We start from the raw sequence: 19,935 nt of genomic DNA on the forward strand, positions 1-19,935 counted from the left end.
TTTTCCCCAACAATATCCTCTAATGCCCTGTCACCCTTCTCTAAATCTCCTTTATCACAAAGCTGGCAATAACCATTATTTTATAATTCACAAGGAGAAACATTTCTAAGACATGCTAAATAAGTATCCATTGGTTAAAAAGTCCAAGAATGGAGGAGTTCCCACCATGGCACAGTGGGTTAAAGATCAGCACTGGCAAAACTGCAGTTTAGATTCACTGGCCCAGGAACTTCCATATGTCACAGGAGTTGGGCAGGGGCGGCGAGGGGCTGGTGAGGCATCCAAGAATGGATTTACAAGACAAAGTTTTAGGAATGACTGTAAAGGGAAGAGGGGAACTCTTAATCCTATCAATTGATCAAAATGTAATATAAAAATACAGAGGCGGATACAGGAATTCAAGCTACCATAAATTAAAGGAACAAAGACTAAAAGGTCTTCCCATTAGGTATGCGATGCGGCCTGAAATCAAAAGTTAACTGATAATATTTTTTTTACAGTAAGACAAAAAAACTATGCAGTGCTGTCATAAACTTTCCCATATCCTCAAACTCAAGGTCTCAGGCAATTACTTCACTGCTGAAAAAACAGCTGAGACAGAAGTTCCTGGTGTGCCACAGCAGAAATGAATCCGACTAGGAACCATGAGGTTGCAGGTTCAATCCCTGGTCTCGCTCAGTGGGTTAAGGATCCAGTGTTGCCATGAGATGTGATGTAGGTCGAAGACACGGCTTGGATTTGGCGTTGCTGTGGCTATGGTGTAGGCCTGTGGCTACAGCTCCAATTAGACCCCTAGCCTGGGAACCTCCATACACCACAAGTGTGGCCCTAAAAAGACAAAAAGATATTAAAAAAAAAAAAAAAAAAACAGCTGAGACAGACTCTAGAAGGGAGCTCTGCAAAGCCATGTAGCCAAATCTAGCTATATATCCCGAGGTATGTATTAAGTTTGGAGTACAGATCAAATGCTTTTTAGTAAGTACCCTCAGTGACTCTAACTCAGGTGTTTGAGAAACAATCTACTACAGTGGTTCTCAACCCTGGCTGCACAGTCAAATCCTCTAGGAAAGTTTTTTCTTCTTTAAAGATAGACTGATCTAGGTAAACAATTCAGACATTCTAAAGTTTTCAAGTTAGGAGTTCCCTGGTGGCTAAATGCGTTAAGAATCAGTGTTGTCAGTGCCGCAGCTCAGGTCACTGAGTTCCATCCCTGGTCCAGGAGCTTCCATATACCACAGGAATGGCCAAAGAGGAAAAAAAAAAAAGAAAGTTCCTGTTGTGGCTTAGCTGGTTAAGGACCTGGCACTGTGTCTGTGAAGATGCAGTTCAATTCCTGGCCTCAATGAGTAGGTTAAGGATCTGGCACTGCTGCAAGCTGTGGCATAAGTCAAAGATGCAGCTCAGTTCTGGTGTTACTGTGGTGTAAGACTGCAGATGCACCTCTCATTCGACTCCTAGACGAGGAACTTCCATATACTGCAGACTCGACCATAAAAGAAAAAAAAATTAAATAGTAAAACAAAAACCTTTTGCAAAGAAAATACCAGATAACGCAAGTTTTCTTTCCACTTTGACTTTCCAAATTTTCCATGAATACATCCATACTGAAAACAACACAGAAAACATACTGAATAGATACTTTAACTGGAAAATATACAAGTTGCCCAAGTCAATTTTAACGCAATTTAATCAACTACTATTTTTAGTAATGACTGTCCTCCTAAAATCCTCTCTGCTCCAAAATGTCACTAAATTTTAAAAATCAATTTCAGGGAGTTCCTGCACGGCACAGTGGAATCGGATCCAACTAGGAACCATGAGGTTGAGGGTTTGATCCCTGGCCTCGCTCAACGGGTTAAGGATCTGGTATTGCCGTGAACTGCCCTGTACATTGCAGAAGCTGCTCCGATCTGGCGTGGCTGTGGCTGTGGTGTAGAATGGCAGCTGTAGCTCTGATTAGACCCCCTAACCTGGGAACCTCCATATGCTACAAGGGCAGCCCTAAAAAGCCAAAAAAAAAAAAAAAAAAAAAAAAATCATTCCCAGGAGTTCCAGTCATGGCTCAGTGGTTACCAAAACCAACTAGTATCCATGAGGACACAGGTGTGATCCCTGGACTCACTCAGTAGGTTAAAGATCCAGCATTGCCATAGCTGTGGTGTAGGCTGCAGACATGGCTTGGATCTGGGTTGCTGTTGCTGTGGCTGTGACGTAAGCCAAAGGCTACAGCTCTGATTCGACCCCTAACCTGAAAATTTCCATATGCCACGGGTGGGGCCAAAAAAGACAAAAAAAAAAAAAAAAAAAAATTCAGATTTCTAAAACTTAAAAAACAAAAAAAACCTCTGATGTCAAATAAAAATGAGAAGGAAAAAAGTGCTTTTTTTTTTTTTTTAATTTTTGGCCACATCCATGGCATGCAAAAGTTCCCAGGCAGAGATCAACCCCTACCAAATGAAGGACCTGAGCTGCTGCAGTGATGATGCCAGATCCTTAACCCAAAGTGTTATTTTGGAGTTCCCATTGTGGCTCAGCAGGTTAAAGTACCTGACATTGTCCCTTCAAGGATGAGGGTTTTTCAAACTCTGGCCTTGCTCAGTGGGTTAAGGATCCACCATTGCTGTGGCTATGGAAAAAGCCTGCAGCTGCCCTTCTGATACAACCCCTAATCCAGAAACTTCCAAGTGCAGGTTGCAGATGTGGCTCAAATCTGGTACTACTGTAGCACAGACTGACTTGACCCCTAGCCTGGGAACTTCCACATGACACAGGTACACCCCTAAAGACCAAAAAAAAAAAAAAAAAAAAAATCACATATTGACTGGTGAAATAAAGCCTACTTGGTAATCTATCCCAAACCTCCAAAATACACATAAAACCAAACATTCTCTGAATCTAACTGTCTCCAAAGTCTTAAGAACTAAAACAGTCTGCTAAACAGACTACTACTGGTGTTCTAAGTTTTTTGGCTTTTAGAGGTGGAAAAAGAAAACTGGGAAATATTAATGCAGTCTGAGAGACAAAGATAAAGACAAAATGACTGAAGAAATGTTGGCAATAAATTTTCAAATGAGGAAACCTAAAGGTAAAGAAAGTCATAAAATGCAGCAGTAAAAATGAATAAAAGATGAAGGACCAGGAGTTCCCGTTGTGGCTCAGCAATAACAAACCCGACTAGTATCCATGAGGATGTGGGTTCGATCCCTGGCCTTGCTCAGCAGGTTAAGGATGAGCTGTGGTATAGGTTGCAGACACAGCTTGGATCCTAGTGTGGCTATGGCTGTGGCTATGACATAGTCCAGCAGGTGCAGCTTCGATTCAACTCCCAGCCTGGGAACTTCCTTATGTTGCAGGTAAGGCCCCCAAAAGCCACCCCCACAAAAAAAGAAGTTACGGATATTTCTATTATGCTCACCATTGTTTAATTTATCCATTCCTTGGTTAAATAAAATAATGTGAACATACCCAATGGTCATGTGAAAAAGCTAGGGGGTTGAGGTGTTCCCATCATGGCGCAGTGGTTAACAAATCCGACTAGGAACCATGAGGTTGCAGGTTCGGTCCCTGCCCTTGCTCCGTGGGTTAACGATCCGGTGTTGCCGTGAGCTGTGGTGTAGGTTGCAGACACGGCTCGGATCCTGCGTTGCTGTGGCTGTGCTGTAGGCTGGCAGCTACAGCTCCGATTAGACCCCTAGCCTGGGAACCTCCATATGCCTAGGGAGCAGCCCTAGAAAAGGCAAAATGACAGGGGAAAAAAAAAAAAAAAAAAAAAAAAGCTAGGGGGTTGAGGAATAAGGACTAGTTAGATTTGGAAGCTAGAAACAAACAAAGACTCTCACAATGGGTAAAGGGAAAGGAGAAGTTCTTTAAAATATAAAACAGTAAAAAAAAAAAAACCCACAAAAATAAAGACAGTAAGAATAATTCCATATTAATAAATGGAATTCTACTGGTTACAGTTAAAAGAATCGTATTGCTACTGCATTATCTAATAAATCCAAACATTTTCTTACAACTGCATTTCACCAACTGTGAAGTATTCTACTGACCAATTCTCCTCTGGAAAGAACAGTAAGGGAAGTTACCTTTTTACATCCTCTCTATCCTGACAACTATCAAAGAAAAGATTAAATTCCGTTAATGTTATCTAGGGGGAAAAAGCAGTATTTTACACACCATCTTTTCCCCAAAATGATCAAAATACCTGGGGTCTCTATGTTGCACAGTTCCAAAAGAAGTTTACACTGCTACAATGACCCTGAAAGTGCTGCATTAGAAGAACTGCCAATAGAGCAAATTTGAACCCATTATTCTAACAGGGGAAAAAAAAAAAAAAAGAAAAGAAAAAAAAAAAAACCTAGAAAGTTAAAATAGGTAAAACCAACTTACCTAAGGGCAAAAAGCAAAACCAACCTCTGGAGGAAAGAATTCATGTGCATCATCAATCCTGGTGCTTCCTTAAAAGTTTGATGCCCTTTGGGGTACACTGAGGCCTCCCCTTCCAGGCCTTCCAACCAACCACAACTTAGCATTACATCAAACCCTATAAAGTGATCATTTTTATAAGTCAAAATGGCTGAAATTGACAATTCCATACAGTTCAACCTTATATTACAATTCACTCAACACAAGCAAGAACAAAAACAAATTTGGAGAACGGGAGTTCCTCTATTAAATCAACAGTAGTAGCTCAGTTGATGGAGTAGAACCCTAGTTTCAGCCTGTGAATTCACTGCATAAAAGAGCTTTCAGAAATCACACGGATGAGAAAAACAGGCCCTGAGACTAAGTGACATGTCTGAAGGAACAGGAGTCAAAAGAAAATCTAGGAGTTCCCACTGTGGTGCAATGGGTTAAGGATCCAGCATTGTCAAAGCAGTGGTGTAGGTCTCAGCTGTGGCTCAGATTCAATCCCTGCCCCAGGACCTTCCATTCGCTATGGGTGTGGCCAAAAAAGGGGAAAAAAATGGAGGCAACTACTTTGCCAGGTTGATTTTGTTTTTTGTGTTTTTTTGTCTTTCTAGGGCCAAACCCAATGCATATGGAGGTTCCCAGGCTAGGGGTCAAAACGGAGCTGTAGCCACCAGCCTACACCAGAGCCACAGGAATGCAAAATCCGAGCCACATCTATGACCTACACAACTCATGGCAACACCAGAGGACTGGCTTTACTCAGTGGGTTAAGAATCTTAAGGATCTTGGAGTTCCCACTGTGGCGCAGTGGTTAACAAATCTGACTAGGAACCACGAGGTTGCGGGTTCGATCCCTGGCCTCACTCAGTGGGTCAAGGATCCAGTGTTGCCATGAGATATGATGCAGGTCACAGACAAGGCTCAAATGAGATGTTGTGGTGGTGTAGGCCGGCCCACAGCTATAGCTTCAACTGGACCCCTGACCTGGGAACCTTCATATGCCGCCAATGCAGCCCTAAAAAGCAAAAATAAATAAATAATACCACCTAATAAGTATACTTTGCAGTTTACAAAGCCACAATTTCGTAACAACCCTGTAAATCAGCAGGCAAGGTAGACATCATTAATCCCTATTCTACAGATGAAGAATCCAGGCCTATGCACTACACATCTTCCAAACTGTGAAAGTCATAATTCTTATTCATAATGTAACCTATCTCCTCCAAATTTCACACATAAATGAAGAGAGTTTAACACATTTCATATTACTTTAGATAGATAAAATCCTGACCTGATCACAATCAAGCCTACCAAGGCTAAAATCTGTCCAGCTACTATGACGGATCACTGGAAGGGCTGTGGCGACCCCGATGGGTGTCTCTGCAGCACTGGGATACAGGTTCAATCTGCAGCCCAGCACAGTGGATTAAAGGATCTGGTGTTACTGCAGCTGTAGCATAGGTCACAACTGCAGCTGGAATCTGATCCTTGGCCCAGAACTCCAAATGCAGCAGAGTGGCCAAAAAAAAGGAAAGAAAAAAACCCGAAAAACATAATGGTCATAACAAGACGTGGATGAGAGTTTTTCTTTTTTCTTCTTTCCTTTTTAGGGCCACAGCTGCAGCATATGGAAATTCCCAGGCTGGGGGGATCCATTCAGAGCTGCAGCTGCTGGCCTACACCACAGCCACAGCAACACTGGATCCAAGCACCATCTTCCACCTATGCCCCAGCTTGAGGCAACACTGTATCCTTAACCCACTGATGGAGGCCAGGGATCAAAACTGAATCCTGTGGGACTCTATGTCTGGTTCTTAACCCCCTGAGCCACAATAGGAATGCCAAGACAAGGGTGAGATTTTTAAAATGTAATTTTGGGGAAAAGTTCTAAACTTAAGACAGACACTGCTGTTAACACCTAAGTATTTTTATCTTTTTTTTTTTTTTTGTCTTTTTGTCTTTTTAAGGCCAACACCCTCGGCATATGGAGGTTCCCAGGCTAGGGGTCTAATCAGAGCGGTAGCCATTGGCCTATGGCAGAGCCACAGCAACGCCAGATCCAAGCCTCATCTGTGACCTACACCACAACTCATGGCAATGCTGGATCCTTAACCCACTGAGCGAGCGAGGCCAGGGATCAAACCGAAGTCCTGATGGATGCTAGTCGGGTTCATTAACTGCTAAGCGACGACAGGAACTCCAACACCTAAGTATTTTTAAATATAAAATCTAGCTCAATGTAGACATACATAAAACATACTTGACTTTGACATTATCAGTCAGACTGACTAGTTGGTATGCCAGCAAGCTCTATTTTCAGCAACTACCCTATCCTTAACTTTTCCTGCTTCCATTTGGGGGAAAGGAGACTGAGAGGAAGAAAGCTTTCACCTTGCTTTTGTCATACGTTCTGCCAAATGTTAACTTTATTTCAAAGAAAAAAAAATATTCTGGGGATTTAGATTTAAGATACCTCTGTGGTCAAGGGATGGACAAAGCTTAGGAAACTTTCATATGAATCTATGTGAGACAACTAGTGGCAAAAAATGGTCTTAAGTAGGATGACCAAAGGGTAACTTTGCAGCTCAAAACAGCCCCAGTTCATGTCTATTGTCCAAGTATAATTATAAATTGGCACCCCTTTATTTCAAGGTATCCCGATTTGGATGATATATTATGATGACCCTTTCATTACTATGGCAGTTTTTATTACAACTCAGTTAACTTTTTTTTTTTTTTAAATGCCTTTTAGGGCTGCACCTGTAGCATATGGAGGTTCCCAGGCTAGGGGTTGAATTGGAGCTACAGCCGCCGGCCTACACCAGAGCAACACGGGATCCCAGCCGTGTCTGTGACCTACACCACAGCTCATGGCAATGCTGGATCCTTAACCCCCTGAGCAAGGCCAGGGATCAAACCCTCAATCTCAGTCGGATTCATTTCTACTGCACCACGATGGAACTCCACAACTTAATGAACTTTTAAATAAGCTTCTGGGAGTTCCCATCATGGCGCAGTGGTTAATGAATCAGACTAGGAACCATGAGGTTGCGGGTTCGATCCCTGACCTTGCTCAGTGGGTTAAGGATCCAACGTTGCTGTGAGCTGTGGTGTAGGTCGCAGACGCAGCTCGGAACCTGAGTTGCTGTGGCTCTGGGGTAGGCCAGCGGCTGCAGCACCGATTCAACCCTAGCCTGGGAACCTCCATATGCCACAGGAGCAGCCCAAGAAATCGCAAAAAGAGAAAAATAAAAAACCCAGTAAAAATTGTTTCCCACTATCCCTTAATGGATTCTGTTTGACAGCTATCTAGATTACTAACTGCAACATTTGTGGATCATTTGCCAACACCCCCCCACCAATTTTTATGACTACATCATTAATTTAAGGGCTGTATCCATTAAGACTAAAGAAAGGGGCAGAAACATTTTAAAAGTTCTTTCAGATATGCATACCATTAGCCATACCCCAACGCAGACAATGTACAACCAAAATACCTAAACACAAACAAGCTGAGATAATCTAAAATTCCCTCCTTATAATTTCATATACTATGCCTGTTTTTGAAAGAAAGTAAGAGATTTCTTCAGAAAAGTATGACAGTATCTTAACTAGTTTACAACGGATACCAGTGATACTCATGAAGACACAGTGTGTGAAATAACTGCTAAAAAACCATAAGCATACCCCCCCCATACACAAGGCACCATCTGATTTAGTTACACATAGGTCTTTGTGAGTGGCTCAGGAGAAATAAGAGTACTGGTCTAAAGGTCAGCAGACAGAGAGCTCTAGCTTTGCCATGTACTCGCCAACTAGTCATGGGATACTGAGGGGGGGGAAAAAATCTCTAAATCTTCTCAAATTCACTTTCCTGAACCATAAAACAGAAGTTAACATTACCTACTTCAAAGTTACATGAAATAAGTAAAAAATTTTATGAAAGTGGTCTATGAATGTCAAGTTCTATATAAATGCAGCATTATATAATGTAAAGTTTAAATTTTTAATCTTTACCCTACACCTATTATTACTGTTTAAATACACACACTTACATATAAAGTTAAAATATTTCTGCAAAATCAGCCTTACAGCACCTTTTTAAAAATCATGCTTTCAGATGAGCTTTTTAAAATATTTGAATCTTATCTGTAAAATTAAAGACATTTATTTATTGTGCTGAAATTTCACTTGTTACATCAGGTTAAAGTCAAGAAATTTTTTAAATAGTTGATATTCCCTTGACCAAGCTATAAGACAATTATGAAAAGCCTGCTTGTTTATATGGACTTTCAGTGGGTTTGCTTGTACTTAATGAATCCAAAATTTGCTCAGTTTCATATGTATATTTTCCCCCACACTAGAATTCAAACACAGATCTTTACATGTAAAGGTGAAAAGGGTGCCCAGAAATGTTTACCATATGAATCAACCCATCAACACCTCAAATTGCAATGAACCAACAGAATAAACTTAAATAATGCCCCAAATCCAAAGGATTGTATAAGAGCCTAAAGTACACAAAAGAGAATTTAAATACAAAGACCAAAAGCTACCTGTAGGCAGGAAATTTTTAAATTGCATCATCCAACTCTGCTCATGTTTAGGCAAGAAGAAAAAAATGTATGCTATAAAGTTAAGGCCATTAACTGAAACAACAATAAAAATTATTACTGATCAAAGAATTGATAATTAATTCATGCTTTTAAAATCATTACTAAGGTTAATTCACTTACACTTTTTTTCCAAACAAGATGCATATTAAGGAGTTAATTGACAACATGCCTCACCCTTCACTGATAACTACCAGAAAAAGTTACAGAGATGAGGCTCTGGTGTTTTAAAAGGACAGCTCTCAAGTGACTCCAATAGATGCATTCCTGGTGTTGTATTCACAGACTGAACCAAACAAGACTATCAAAAGTTTACTCTTACCTCACATGCAGCCAATCATCACAGGGATAAAGTGAGGAAAGGAAAAAACAAGCAACTATCCCAAAACCCAGATGTAGTTTATGCTGACCCTCCATTCTCAAAAAATGTAAAAGTACTTATTTTTTTTCCCTATTTCCCACTTTTCTGTACTAATGTGGTTCATATATGCCGGGTAAGTTAAGACTTGGCCCAGGAATATTAAAAGGTGATGAGCTTAACTTGGCTATGAATGATAGAAATTCCTCAGCCTGTTACATGATTTAATCTTTAAAATTAACAGTCCTAGCCCCAAACTTACTTCCTATCTGCAACCCAAAATTGTCCTTTTCCTGAACACAGCTTAGCTCATCCTCCAGTACCATTAAATAATCCATATCAATTGATTCCAATTCCCCAGGTCAGAGTTCAATGATGCTACTAAAAAAGTTTAATAGATTCAACATAACATGCAAAATAAAAGACAAAGGTACTACAGGAACAAGAAGAAAAGCCAACATTTATATCCAACTACACCAAGCCAAGTCATTCAAATGCACTCTTCACTTTCCCCATGCCTGATAAATTATTTGCTAACTACAACTATAAAATCACTTTTTGTCACCAGAAACAAAACTGAATTATTATATCCAATAAAGGAGTGGTCACAGGTAGAGGCTGATTCCTAAGGAGTGTCTTCCTCTTCTCCCTTTCCAATGAATCCCTCTCTGTCTTGTACCCAACAGTCACGGACATTCTCTCCAAACTGGTAGATCCTATATTCCCTACCTCCCTTTAGATTCTGAAGGACACTCCTAACGTTTAAACAACCTTAAGAATACGGATCCTGTGCTAAATAATAAGGCCTTTGGTCAAAAATCCTCAAACACTCAAAACCAATACATTATTATCACTAAACTGTCACTTACGTGAAAGCTACAATCATGAACTTCCAAACCACTTTTTAAAACAAGTTCTTAAAAAAAAAAAAAAAAGCTCCCTCCACGTCCTCTTTGGTGATCACAGCCAGAGCCTATAAATCCCTAAAGAACAGAAAGCATTCCGATATAATTTCAAGTTTCCTCCCTAAGGGCATTGGTGTATTAAGAGAGGAACCTATTTGGGACAGGAGGGGGGGAGAAGAGAAAAACTTCCATTCCAAGCACACCTACATTAGTTCGCTTTTCAACAGTGAAATAAAGACAAAACTGACCTTGAGCTGTACTTCCCCATCTTTTCCCCTCCCCCTTTCCACAGGAATCTTGTTCAATACAAATAGCAATTGAAGGATTTACAAAATAGAAGTAGTAACCTTCCTAAATTTGAGTTCGAGGTCTTTTCTAGTAATTTTCAAATTCCTGACTCCTAATGAAGATACGCCAGGACCAGCCCTGAGACTATTCACATGACCAAACAGGCATTCAAGGAAAGCAAGGTCTCCACACGACATTTTGGGGAAAAAAGTGGCTTCATGAAGAAAAATCTATTCATTGACACTTGATTCCAACCCCGTCTTACGCCACAAAAGTATAAAAACCACAAAAAACATACATAGGATTTTTTGTTATGATAATGCCAGTTTAAAAGATGTGGGAGTAATTCACATACCTAGATCCAAAATGGGCGGGGGCAGGAGACCCACAACGAGAGGGGCAATAAAAAAAGCAGCCTAGAACCGACTAAAAAGACACAGTGGCCATTTCGAAGAAGTTCTGAAAAATGACTACAGAGCCTTTAGGGGAAAAGGAGCAAGGAACAAAGAACTGCTCAAATCTGTGCATGAAACCATTTACTTAAAACGGAGAAAAGAAAATAAGATCTACTGGGATTCCTTACGGTCTTAATTCAAAAACCCAAATCTCTGCTGAGTGCTTTGGGATAGGTTAAGTACGATCACGCATTCCAAGCCAAGGAAGGCAACTAAAATACAGTTACTAAACGTTATTTGAAAAAACTTGATTTTCCAACAGGTCTTTCCATTTGTCGTAATGCCGCGTGTAAACAGGAAAGTCGTCATTTTTAAATACTGATAGATTGAGGCACGGGAATAGGAGAGGAACTAAAATTCATCATCTCCTTGTTTCCTGTTCAATGTTCTATCTATCCACCAGAACCCACAGCTTATGAAGCCAGAAAATGATTACCAGGAACTTCGAACTCTGCAGGTTAAGTTTGAGGAAAGGGAGCGTGAGAGAGATTTTTCTAGACCTCCCCAGAACAAGGCGAGGTTGAACGGAAAGCCTAAAAAACCCCACTACAAGGTGTGCTGGTCTACGGGAAGGAAATCCGAACGTAGCATCTCGGCTGGCCTCCGCCCAAGGATGAACTGCAGTGATTCCCACTCTCCCCTCGCTCTCCCCACCCTCATCCGAGACTGCCCCCCACCCCAAACCCAAAGGAGCCCTCCGCTCGCAAGGGTTCTCCTTTGTGAGACTACACAGCCGCCGCCCCACATTGGGCCTCTGGGGAAAAGCCACCGCCCCCACCCGCCATATTTCCCTGAAAGGCGCCCGCGCTCCCGGTCGCCACTCTCCCCCATGTGGCGGGTGTTTCTTCCCTCGTCACGCCACCCAATTGTTCACCACGTCCCAAGAACTGCCCCGAGGCTCCCCTGGGGATTGCTCGCTGGGAGACAGCACCCGCCATCTCCTCCCCCTCCCCCGCCCCGGGACTCGCCCTCCCCCCCAGCCGCCATTTTACAACCAACTCCTCCACCCTAACGCCCCGGCCTCCTGGCTCCCGAGTGTCTGCAGCTGAGAACGCCGAAGGAGTCAAAATCCTGAGTCTGGAGCCTCCTGCGGCTCTGAAAGCCTACAGGCCATTGCCTGCTTCCCAAATCCACCTCCCCGGGCCAGGCTAGGAGACGATGCCGCCATTTTGTCTCCTGGTCCTGGTCTCTGTGGGCGGCGGCAGAGGGTCCTAGAATTCCAGCCCCCCGTTCCCCCCCCAACTCACCGTCATATCGCTCAGCCTGCTCGGCCAGCTTCGCCTGGTACACCAGATCCTCCCGATCATCCATTGCGGCAGCGGCTCCGGCAGGGTCTGCGCGACGGATGGAAGCGGATAGCGTCTCCGACTCTCTCAGCCTCTCGCTCCGCGACCGGGCAGCAAAAATGGCGGCGCCTCAATCCGGGACTTCCGCCTGCGCACGCGGACAACTGCTCAGCTCTATGGCAACCGCTCCCTGGCAACTGGCGCGGGGGGGCGGGTCTGGGAGCTCAGCGCCCGAAGAGGCTGGAACCTACTAGACGCCCCTCCTCCGTGGGCTTAGGGGCGGTTGGAAGCGGGAACTGCGACTGCATAGTGGGAAAGCTCCCCAAGGAAGTGAGGGAAGCCAGGCGAGAGAGTGAACGAAAGAGCTGGACTACGGGCAGAGAAACTAGCGGCAGTAACGATTTTGGTAATGGTAAAGGCAGTCCTGGATCTTACTCAGACCCTTTTAACCCCAGGGTAAAGAGTTGGGCTCTTCTGTAGCCAAATGCGGAACGAGGACTTCACACTTCAGCTTCTTACTTCGCAATCTTTCTTTACTTCTCCTTAAGCCTTCTTTTTCCCCTTGGGCCCACCATGGATCGGTACAGGGAAGTTGTTAGGGGATCCTGGTCTGGAGCACCTAAGGTGCAGGAGAGTAGGAGCAAGATCACATTGCGATCAGGAGGCAGGAAAGGGAAACGACCTGATGTTTGGCTTCCCAGTGGATTCCTAACATCTTGTATTCGTACAGTATGTGTTGCAAGACTGAAGTTCAGGTAATTAGAATATAAGCTGTTTGGTAGTGTCTGCGGTAAATGTGTATTAAAAGGTTGGAACCAAGTTATGAAGAAGCTTGGATGGCATGCTGGGAAGTTTGCGCCTTATTCAGTGGCCACAAGGAAATTATTTTTTGATGATTTTTCATGGTGGATGACACCATCGTTATTCTCTAAAAAGATTATTGTATAGCAGTGATTAAAGAGCAGAATAAATGATCAGGCTATTACAATAATACAGGCAAAAGGTAATATGACCACAATGAAAATAGGAAAGGACAAATGGAGATAGTGCTAAGAGAGAAACTACGAAGAGTTTGTAGTTAATCAGATGTGGGGGGGGGGGATTAAATTGACCTTCTATCTTCCCTACCTAGTCACTAAGAGACTAAATGGTACCATTAACAAAAAAAATAAGAATGCTAGGAAAATTTTCAGATGGAATGCGGAGAAAGACGAGTTCCTTTTATCACAGTTGGTTATAAGGTTCTCAAAGGCTGCCCAAGTAGGAGTTCCCGTCGTGGCTCAGTGGTTAAGGAATCCGACTAGGAACCATGAGGTTTCGGGTTCCATCCCTGACCTTGCCCAGTGGGTTAAGGATCCGGCATTGGAGTGATCTGTGGTGTAGGTCGCAGACGCGGCTCGGATCCCGAGTTGCTGTGGCTCTGGCATAGGCCGGCAGCTACAGCTCCGATTGGACCCCTAGCCTGGGAATCTCCATATGCCGCTGGAAGCGGCCCGATAAATGGCAAAAAAAAAAAAAAAAAAAAGAATGCCCAAGTAGGAGTAATATCCATGGGATTGGAAAAGGGGGACTAACATTCCAAACTGTAGGGACGCTGCAATGGAAGGAGCTAGAGGATCAATTGAGGTAGAAGAGGACAGACACAAACCTTAGAGAATACTTACTTTTAGATGATAGGACAAAGCAGGAGAGCCAGCAAAGGAGCTGGACTATTGAAGGTTTTTTTTTAATTTTTTTTTTCCCTTTGTGATTTCTTTGACTCATGGATTATTTTTTATTTTTTTATTTTTTTGTCTTTTTGCCATTTCTTGGGCCGCTTCTTCGGCATATGGAGGTTCCCAGGCTAGGGGTTGAAACGGAGCTGTAGCCGCCGGTCTACGCCAGAGCCACAGCAACGCGGGATCCGAGCCGTGTCTGCAACCTACACCACAGCTCACAGCAACGCCGGATCCTTAACCCACTGAGCAAGGGCAGGGATCGAACCCATAACCTCATGGTTCCTAGTCGGATTCGTTAACCACTGAGCCACGACGGGAACTCCTATTTTTATTTTTCTTTTTTTTTTTTTTTAGGGCCGCACCCACGACGTGTGGAGGTTCCCAGGCTAGGGGTTGCATCGGAGCTGTAGCCTCCAGCCTATACCACAGCCACAGCAACGTCAGATCTGAGCTGCATATGTGGCCTACACCACAGCTCACAGCAACACCAGATCCTTAGCCCACTGAGCAAGGCCAGAGATCAAACCCGTGTCCTCACAGATGCTAGTCGGGTTTGCTATCCGCTGAGCAACGACAGGAACTCCTGGACTATTTAAATTAAGCCTTGGAGTTCTCGTCTGGGCTCAGCAGAAACGAATCCAACTAGGAACCGTGAGGTTGCGGGTTCCATCCCTGGCATCGCTCAGTGGGTTAAGGATCTGGGGTTGCTGTGAGCTGTGGTGTAGGTCCCAGACACGGCTCGAATCTGGCGTTGCTGTGGTTCTGGTGTAGGCTGGCAGCTGCACCTGGGATTGGACCCCTAGCCTGGGAACCTCCATATGCCACAGGTGAGGCCCTAAAAATACAAAATTAATTAATTAATTAAGCCTCTTACACTTTTAATATATTTTGTTAGATTTCAATGGTAAATGACTGAGAAATCAAAAGACCTGGGTTCTGGGAGTTCCCGTTGTGGCTCAGCAGTAACAGACCCAAACTAGTATCCATGAGGATAAGGGTTCAATCCCTGGCGCTGCTCAGTGAGTTAAGGATCCAGCATTGCTGTGAGCTTTGGTGTAAGGTGCCGACACAGCTTGGATCTGGCATTGCTATTCTACCCCTAGCCTGGGAACTTCCATATGCTGTGGGTACAGGCCTAAAAAAAAAAGACCTAGGTTCTAGTCCTAATTCTATAAGCAAATGTGTGACCTTCAGAATACCATTTCACCTCTGAGCTTCATGTTCATCTGTAAAGTTAACTAGAGCCCGCATGTTAGGCCACAAAACAAATCTAAATAAAGTTTTTAAAGATTGAAATCAACAAGGTGTCTTTTTTTTACACAATGGAATGAAACTAGAAATCAGTGAGAAGGCTGGAAAATTCGAAGATATGTGGAAATTAAATAACACACTCTTAGCTAACTGATGGGTCAAAGAAGGAATCATAAGGGAAATTGGAAAATACCTTGAAATAAATAAACAAAAATACAATATACCAAAAATTATGAGATGCAGCAACTACAAAATCCCTTTTGTCATGTAAGGTAACAAGTTCTAGGGATCAAGATGAGACATCTTTGAGAAGGCTGTTATTATTGTTATTTTTTTGTCTTTTCAGGGCCACGCCCACAGCATATGGAGGTTCCCAGGCTAGGGGTCTAATTGGAGCTACAGCTGCCGGACTACACCACAGCAACACCAGAACTGAGCAACGTCTTCGACCTACACCACAGCTCATGTCAACACTGGATCCTTAACCCACTGAGCAAGACCAGGGATTGAACCTGCAACCTCATGACTCCTAGTCGGGTTCATTTCCGCTGCACCAGGACAGGAACTCCGATATGTCTTAAATCTCTCTTTATCCATAACAGACCTCCCTTACTGTCCTTTTTCATGCCATTGATTTGAGAAGAAACTGAACCATTTGTTTTATAGAGTATGTCAAGTCCTGGATTTGTTTCTTCAGCTCCGGATGGTGTTTTTTAACTTGTTCCTCTATTCCTCTTATTTCTTGTAAATACCTGGATTAGAGTCGAGTTCAATTTGGGGGAATCTGAATGCCTCAGAGGTGGTGCTTGCTGTGAACTTCTTGTTGTGTATCACATCAGACACATACAATGCCTTGTTCACTTTTAGTGATGCTGACACTGTCAAGAAAGGTTTTTAAATGGCTTTATTAAAATATAATTTACATATCATATAATCCACCCATTTTAAGCACACAATTCAGTGACTTTTAGTATATTTACAAGGTCGTACAACCATTGCCAAATCTAATTTTGGTACATTTCCATCACATTAAAATGAAACTTTGAACCCATTTATAGTCAACCCCCATTTATACTCTCAGCCCCGGGCAACCATTAATCTATTTTCTGTCTCTATAGAGTTGCCTTTTATAGAAACAAATCATATTTTGTGTTTTTTGTGTGCTTCAGTGTTCTGGTCTCTCTGTTAACTCTCAGCTGGTTTCTTTTTTTTTTTTTAAGATTTTTATTTTTTCCATTATCATTGATTCAGTTGGTTTCTGAATTCGATTCAGACATATTAACCTAAGTCTTTGCTTTCTTCTTCCTCCTGGATCTCTCAATCCCTCATTCATTTGATCCATTTATAAAAACAGTGTGTTGTGCTTATTTACTTTTCTTGCTTTGTGCCTTTTGTGCCATCTCATACTCCTCAGTAACTGTTTCTCACCTACCTTAGGTTGAGTATCAGGGCCCTGCCAGCCCACAGGGAACTTTGTGAGACTTACAAAATAGGTGCATTTTCCACACAGATGCAGCCCAAGGGGCTCACTGCTTAGCAAGGGAAATATGCCTTTGAATTTAAAATGATGCCTCCTGGAGTTCCCATTGTGGCTCAGTAGTAAGGAACCAACTAGTATCATTGAGGGTGTGGGTTAGATCCCTGCCCTCACTCAGTGGGTTAAGGATCTAGCATTGCTGTGAGCTGTGGTGTAGGTCACAGATGTGGCTTGGATCCTGCATGGTAGAGGCTGGCAGCTGCAGCTCCAATTAAACCCCTAGCCTAGGAGCCTTCATATGCCATGGGTCCAGAACTAAAAAGACCAAAAAAAAAAAAAAAAAAAAAAAAAGAGGTAGAGTCTGTTTTTTCACTCCTTGAACCTGAGCTGCCCTTGTGACTTGCTTTGAGAATTGCAATTGATGTCATGTCAATTGTGGGGGTTTTTTTGTTTTTGTTTTTGTTTTATTTTTAGGGCAACACCCATGGCATATGGAAGTTCCCAGGCTAGGTGTCCAATCAGAGCTGCAGCTGCCAGCCACAGGCAGAGCAACAAGGGATCTGAGTCATGTCTACACCAGTTATGGCAATGCCAGATCCTTAACCAACAGAGCAAGGCCAGGGATTGAACCCACGGCCTCATGGATACTACTAGTTGGGTTCGCTACCACTGAGCCTTGACTCTAATATCATGTCAATTCTAAGGCCAGGCCTTAAGAGACCTTGTGTGATTCCACCTGTTCAGTTAGGACCCTGTCAATAGCCATGAGAACCAATCCAGGCCTACCCTCCTGGAGGATGGAAGACCACATGAAGCAGAGAATCTGAAGGCTATCCAAGACCAGCCAGCCCCAAGTCAACCAGAAGCTGATCTCAGACAAGTCAGTGAGACTAGCCCAGACCAGAAGAACCGCCCAGCAGAATCCAACCCAAACAGCTGAGCTATAGAACGCTAGGGTAAGTGATTGTTTTAAGACACTAAGTATTGAGGTGGCTTATTTTGCAGCAAAAGCTGATACTGTAACCTATTCTTTCATTCAAAACACACACCCTGAATTCCCATTGGGGGCAGTGGAGACAAATCCGACTAGCATCCATGAGGCGGCAGGTTGGATCTGGTGTTTCCATGAACTGTGATGTAGGTTGCAGATGGGGCTCAGATTCCGCATTGCTGTGGCTGAAGTGTAGGCCCGAAGCTGTAGTTCCAATTAGACCCCTAGCCTGGGAACTTCCATATGCCACGAGGGCAGGCCTAAAAAGACAAACAAAACAAAATACACATCCTGGGTATCTGCTGTCAAGCAGGGCTGACTGCTGGAAATAAAACGATCAGTCTTGTGACAGACACATGCACAGGCAATTTCAGTTCAGCGTGACAACTCTATAAGTACACATTACCTAGAGAGGACATGGAACAGATAACCCAAATTAGAGCATCAGAAAAGACTGGTAATTGAAGGCGAGCCAGACAGAAGTACAAACTGTACGAAATCCTGGAGATGCAAGCAGATGGGTCAGGAAAATGACAAGAAACTTGGTCTGGCCTGAGCCCAGAGTACAGCAGGGAAAGTTAGGGAAGATGAGGCTGGAGAGAGGAGGAGCTAGAAAATAAAGAGCTCCATATCCCTTCGCAGGGAGTTTAGATACCTGCTGAAGGAGAATATAATCTAATATAACATGAATTATAGAAAGTTCACTAGGGGGAAGTTCCTGTTATGGTGCAGCCCTGCTTTTTAGCAGAAAAAAAAAAAAAGAAAGAAAGCTCACCGGAACTAAAATGTGACAAAAAGATTGGAAGAGCCAAAACTAGAGGCAAGAGAAGTTGGTGGCTGTTGAGTTCATCCAGATGAGAAACACTGGCAGTCTGAACTAAGATAGCAGTAGTGTGGATGGAGATAAAGACTGGTTTTTTTTTTTTTTTTTTCACTTTGACTTTAATTATAGTTGATTTACAATATTGTGCCAATTTCTGCTGGACAACCAAGTGACCCAGGAATACGTATATATATACATTCTTCTTCTCTTATTATCTTCCATCATGTTTCTTTTGTTTTTTTATTGTCGTTATTTTTCATTTATTTGTGTGTGGCATATGTAAGTTCCCAGGCCAGGGGTCGAATCAGAGCTGCAGCTGCCAGCCTACACCACAGCCACAGCAATGCCAGATCTGAGACACATCTGTGACCTATAGCATAGCTCATGGCAACACCTAACCCACTAAGCAAGGCCAGGGATTGAACCTGAATCCTCATGGATATGCTTTGGATTCATTACTGCTGAGCCACAACGGGAACTCCTTTTTTTTGTCTTTTTAGAACTGTATATGTGGCACATGAAAGTTCCCAGGCTAGGGATTGAATTGGAGCTGTAGCTGCCGGCCTACACCACAGCCACAGCAACACAGGATCTGAGCTGCCTCTGCAACCTACCCCATAGCTCATGGCAATGCCAGATCCTTAACCCACTGAACTTGGCAAGGGATCAAACCTTTACCCTTGTGGATACTAGTTGGGTTCATTACCGCTGAGCCACAACAGGAACTCTCGAAGTGACTGATTTTAGATGCTCAGGAGATAGGAATTGGAAAATGATTAGAAATGGGATGAACCCCCAAGAGGAAGGAAGAAAAGATGGTGCCCAGGTTTTTAGCTTGGCCAAATGGTAATAGACATTGACATAGGGAGTCTGGATGAGGGGCAGAGGGGCAGATGGGCAAAGGGATGATGCATTCCATTTTGAATATATTGAGTTTGAGGTGCCTTCAGGACATTAAAAAGGAGATGTCCAGTAGGCAGGTGAATATAACTAAGACCTAACAATAACTTACGTATTTGTTCATTACCTAATTTGGAAAAAAAAAAAAAAGAATTTAGATAGCTGTTAGCTGAGGAGTTTAGGGACTAGAAGATGCCTTGCAAAGGGAAGAACAAGGGCTTTGGGAAGAGAGTAAGGGAACTGGAAGACTAGAAGGTAGTGGTAAGATACTTAAGACTCCAGGAACATAACAGTACAAGATAATGAATTTGACATGGTCAAAGGAGTGAGAAGCCAAGGTGATTAATGGCTAACCCCAGATGACAGTAAGACTTGGCAAGAAAAAATATTGTGAGTCAGGGTCAAAAATCTTTACTAAATGAGAAGAAATTTAGATTGGTGACAGTAAAGAGGATAG

The 19,935-nt window shown here is 43.0% G+C and overlaps 1 protein-coding gene across 2 annotated transcripts in view; it reads right to left on the reverse strand.

The window, feature by feature from the left end:
- YWHAE (tyrosine 3-monooxygenase/tryptophan 5-monooxygenase activation protein epsilon) overlaps positions 1-12,494 on the reverse strand; it is a 44,195-nt gene extending 31,701 nt beyond the window's left edge. For both annotated transcript variants that reach the window (XM_021067551.1, XM_021067552.1), the window contains exon 1: positions 12,280-12,494. In XM_021067551.1, the coding sequence (XP_020923210.1) occupies positions 12,280-12,343 (64 nt within the window). In that variant the 5' untranslated portion in view covers positions 12,344-12,494. The remainder of the gene's footprint in view (positions 1-12,279) is intronic.

This window comes from Sus scrofa, chromosome 12 (genome assembly GCF_000003025.6).
Source record: "Sus scrofa isolate TJ Tabasco breed Duroc chromosome 12, Sscrofa11.1, whole genome shotgun sequence".
NCBI classification, from domain to species: domain Eukaryota; kingdom Metazoa; phylum Chordata; class Mammalia; order Artiodactyla; family Suidae; genus Sus; species Sus scrofa.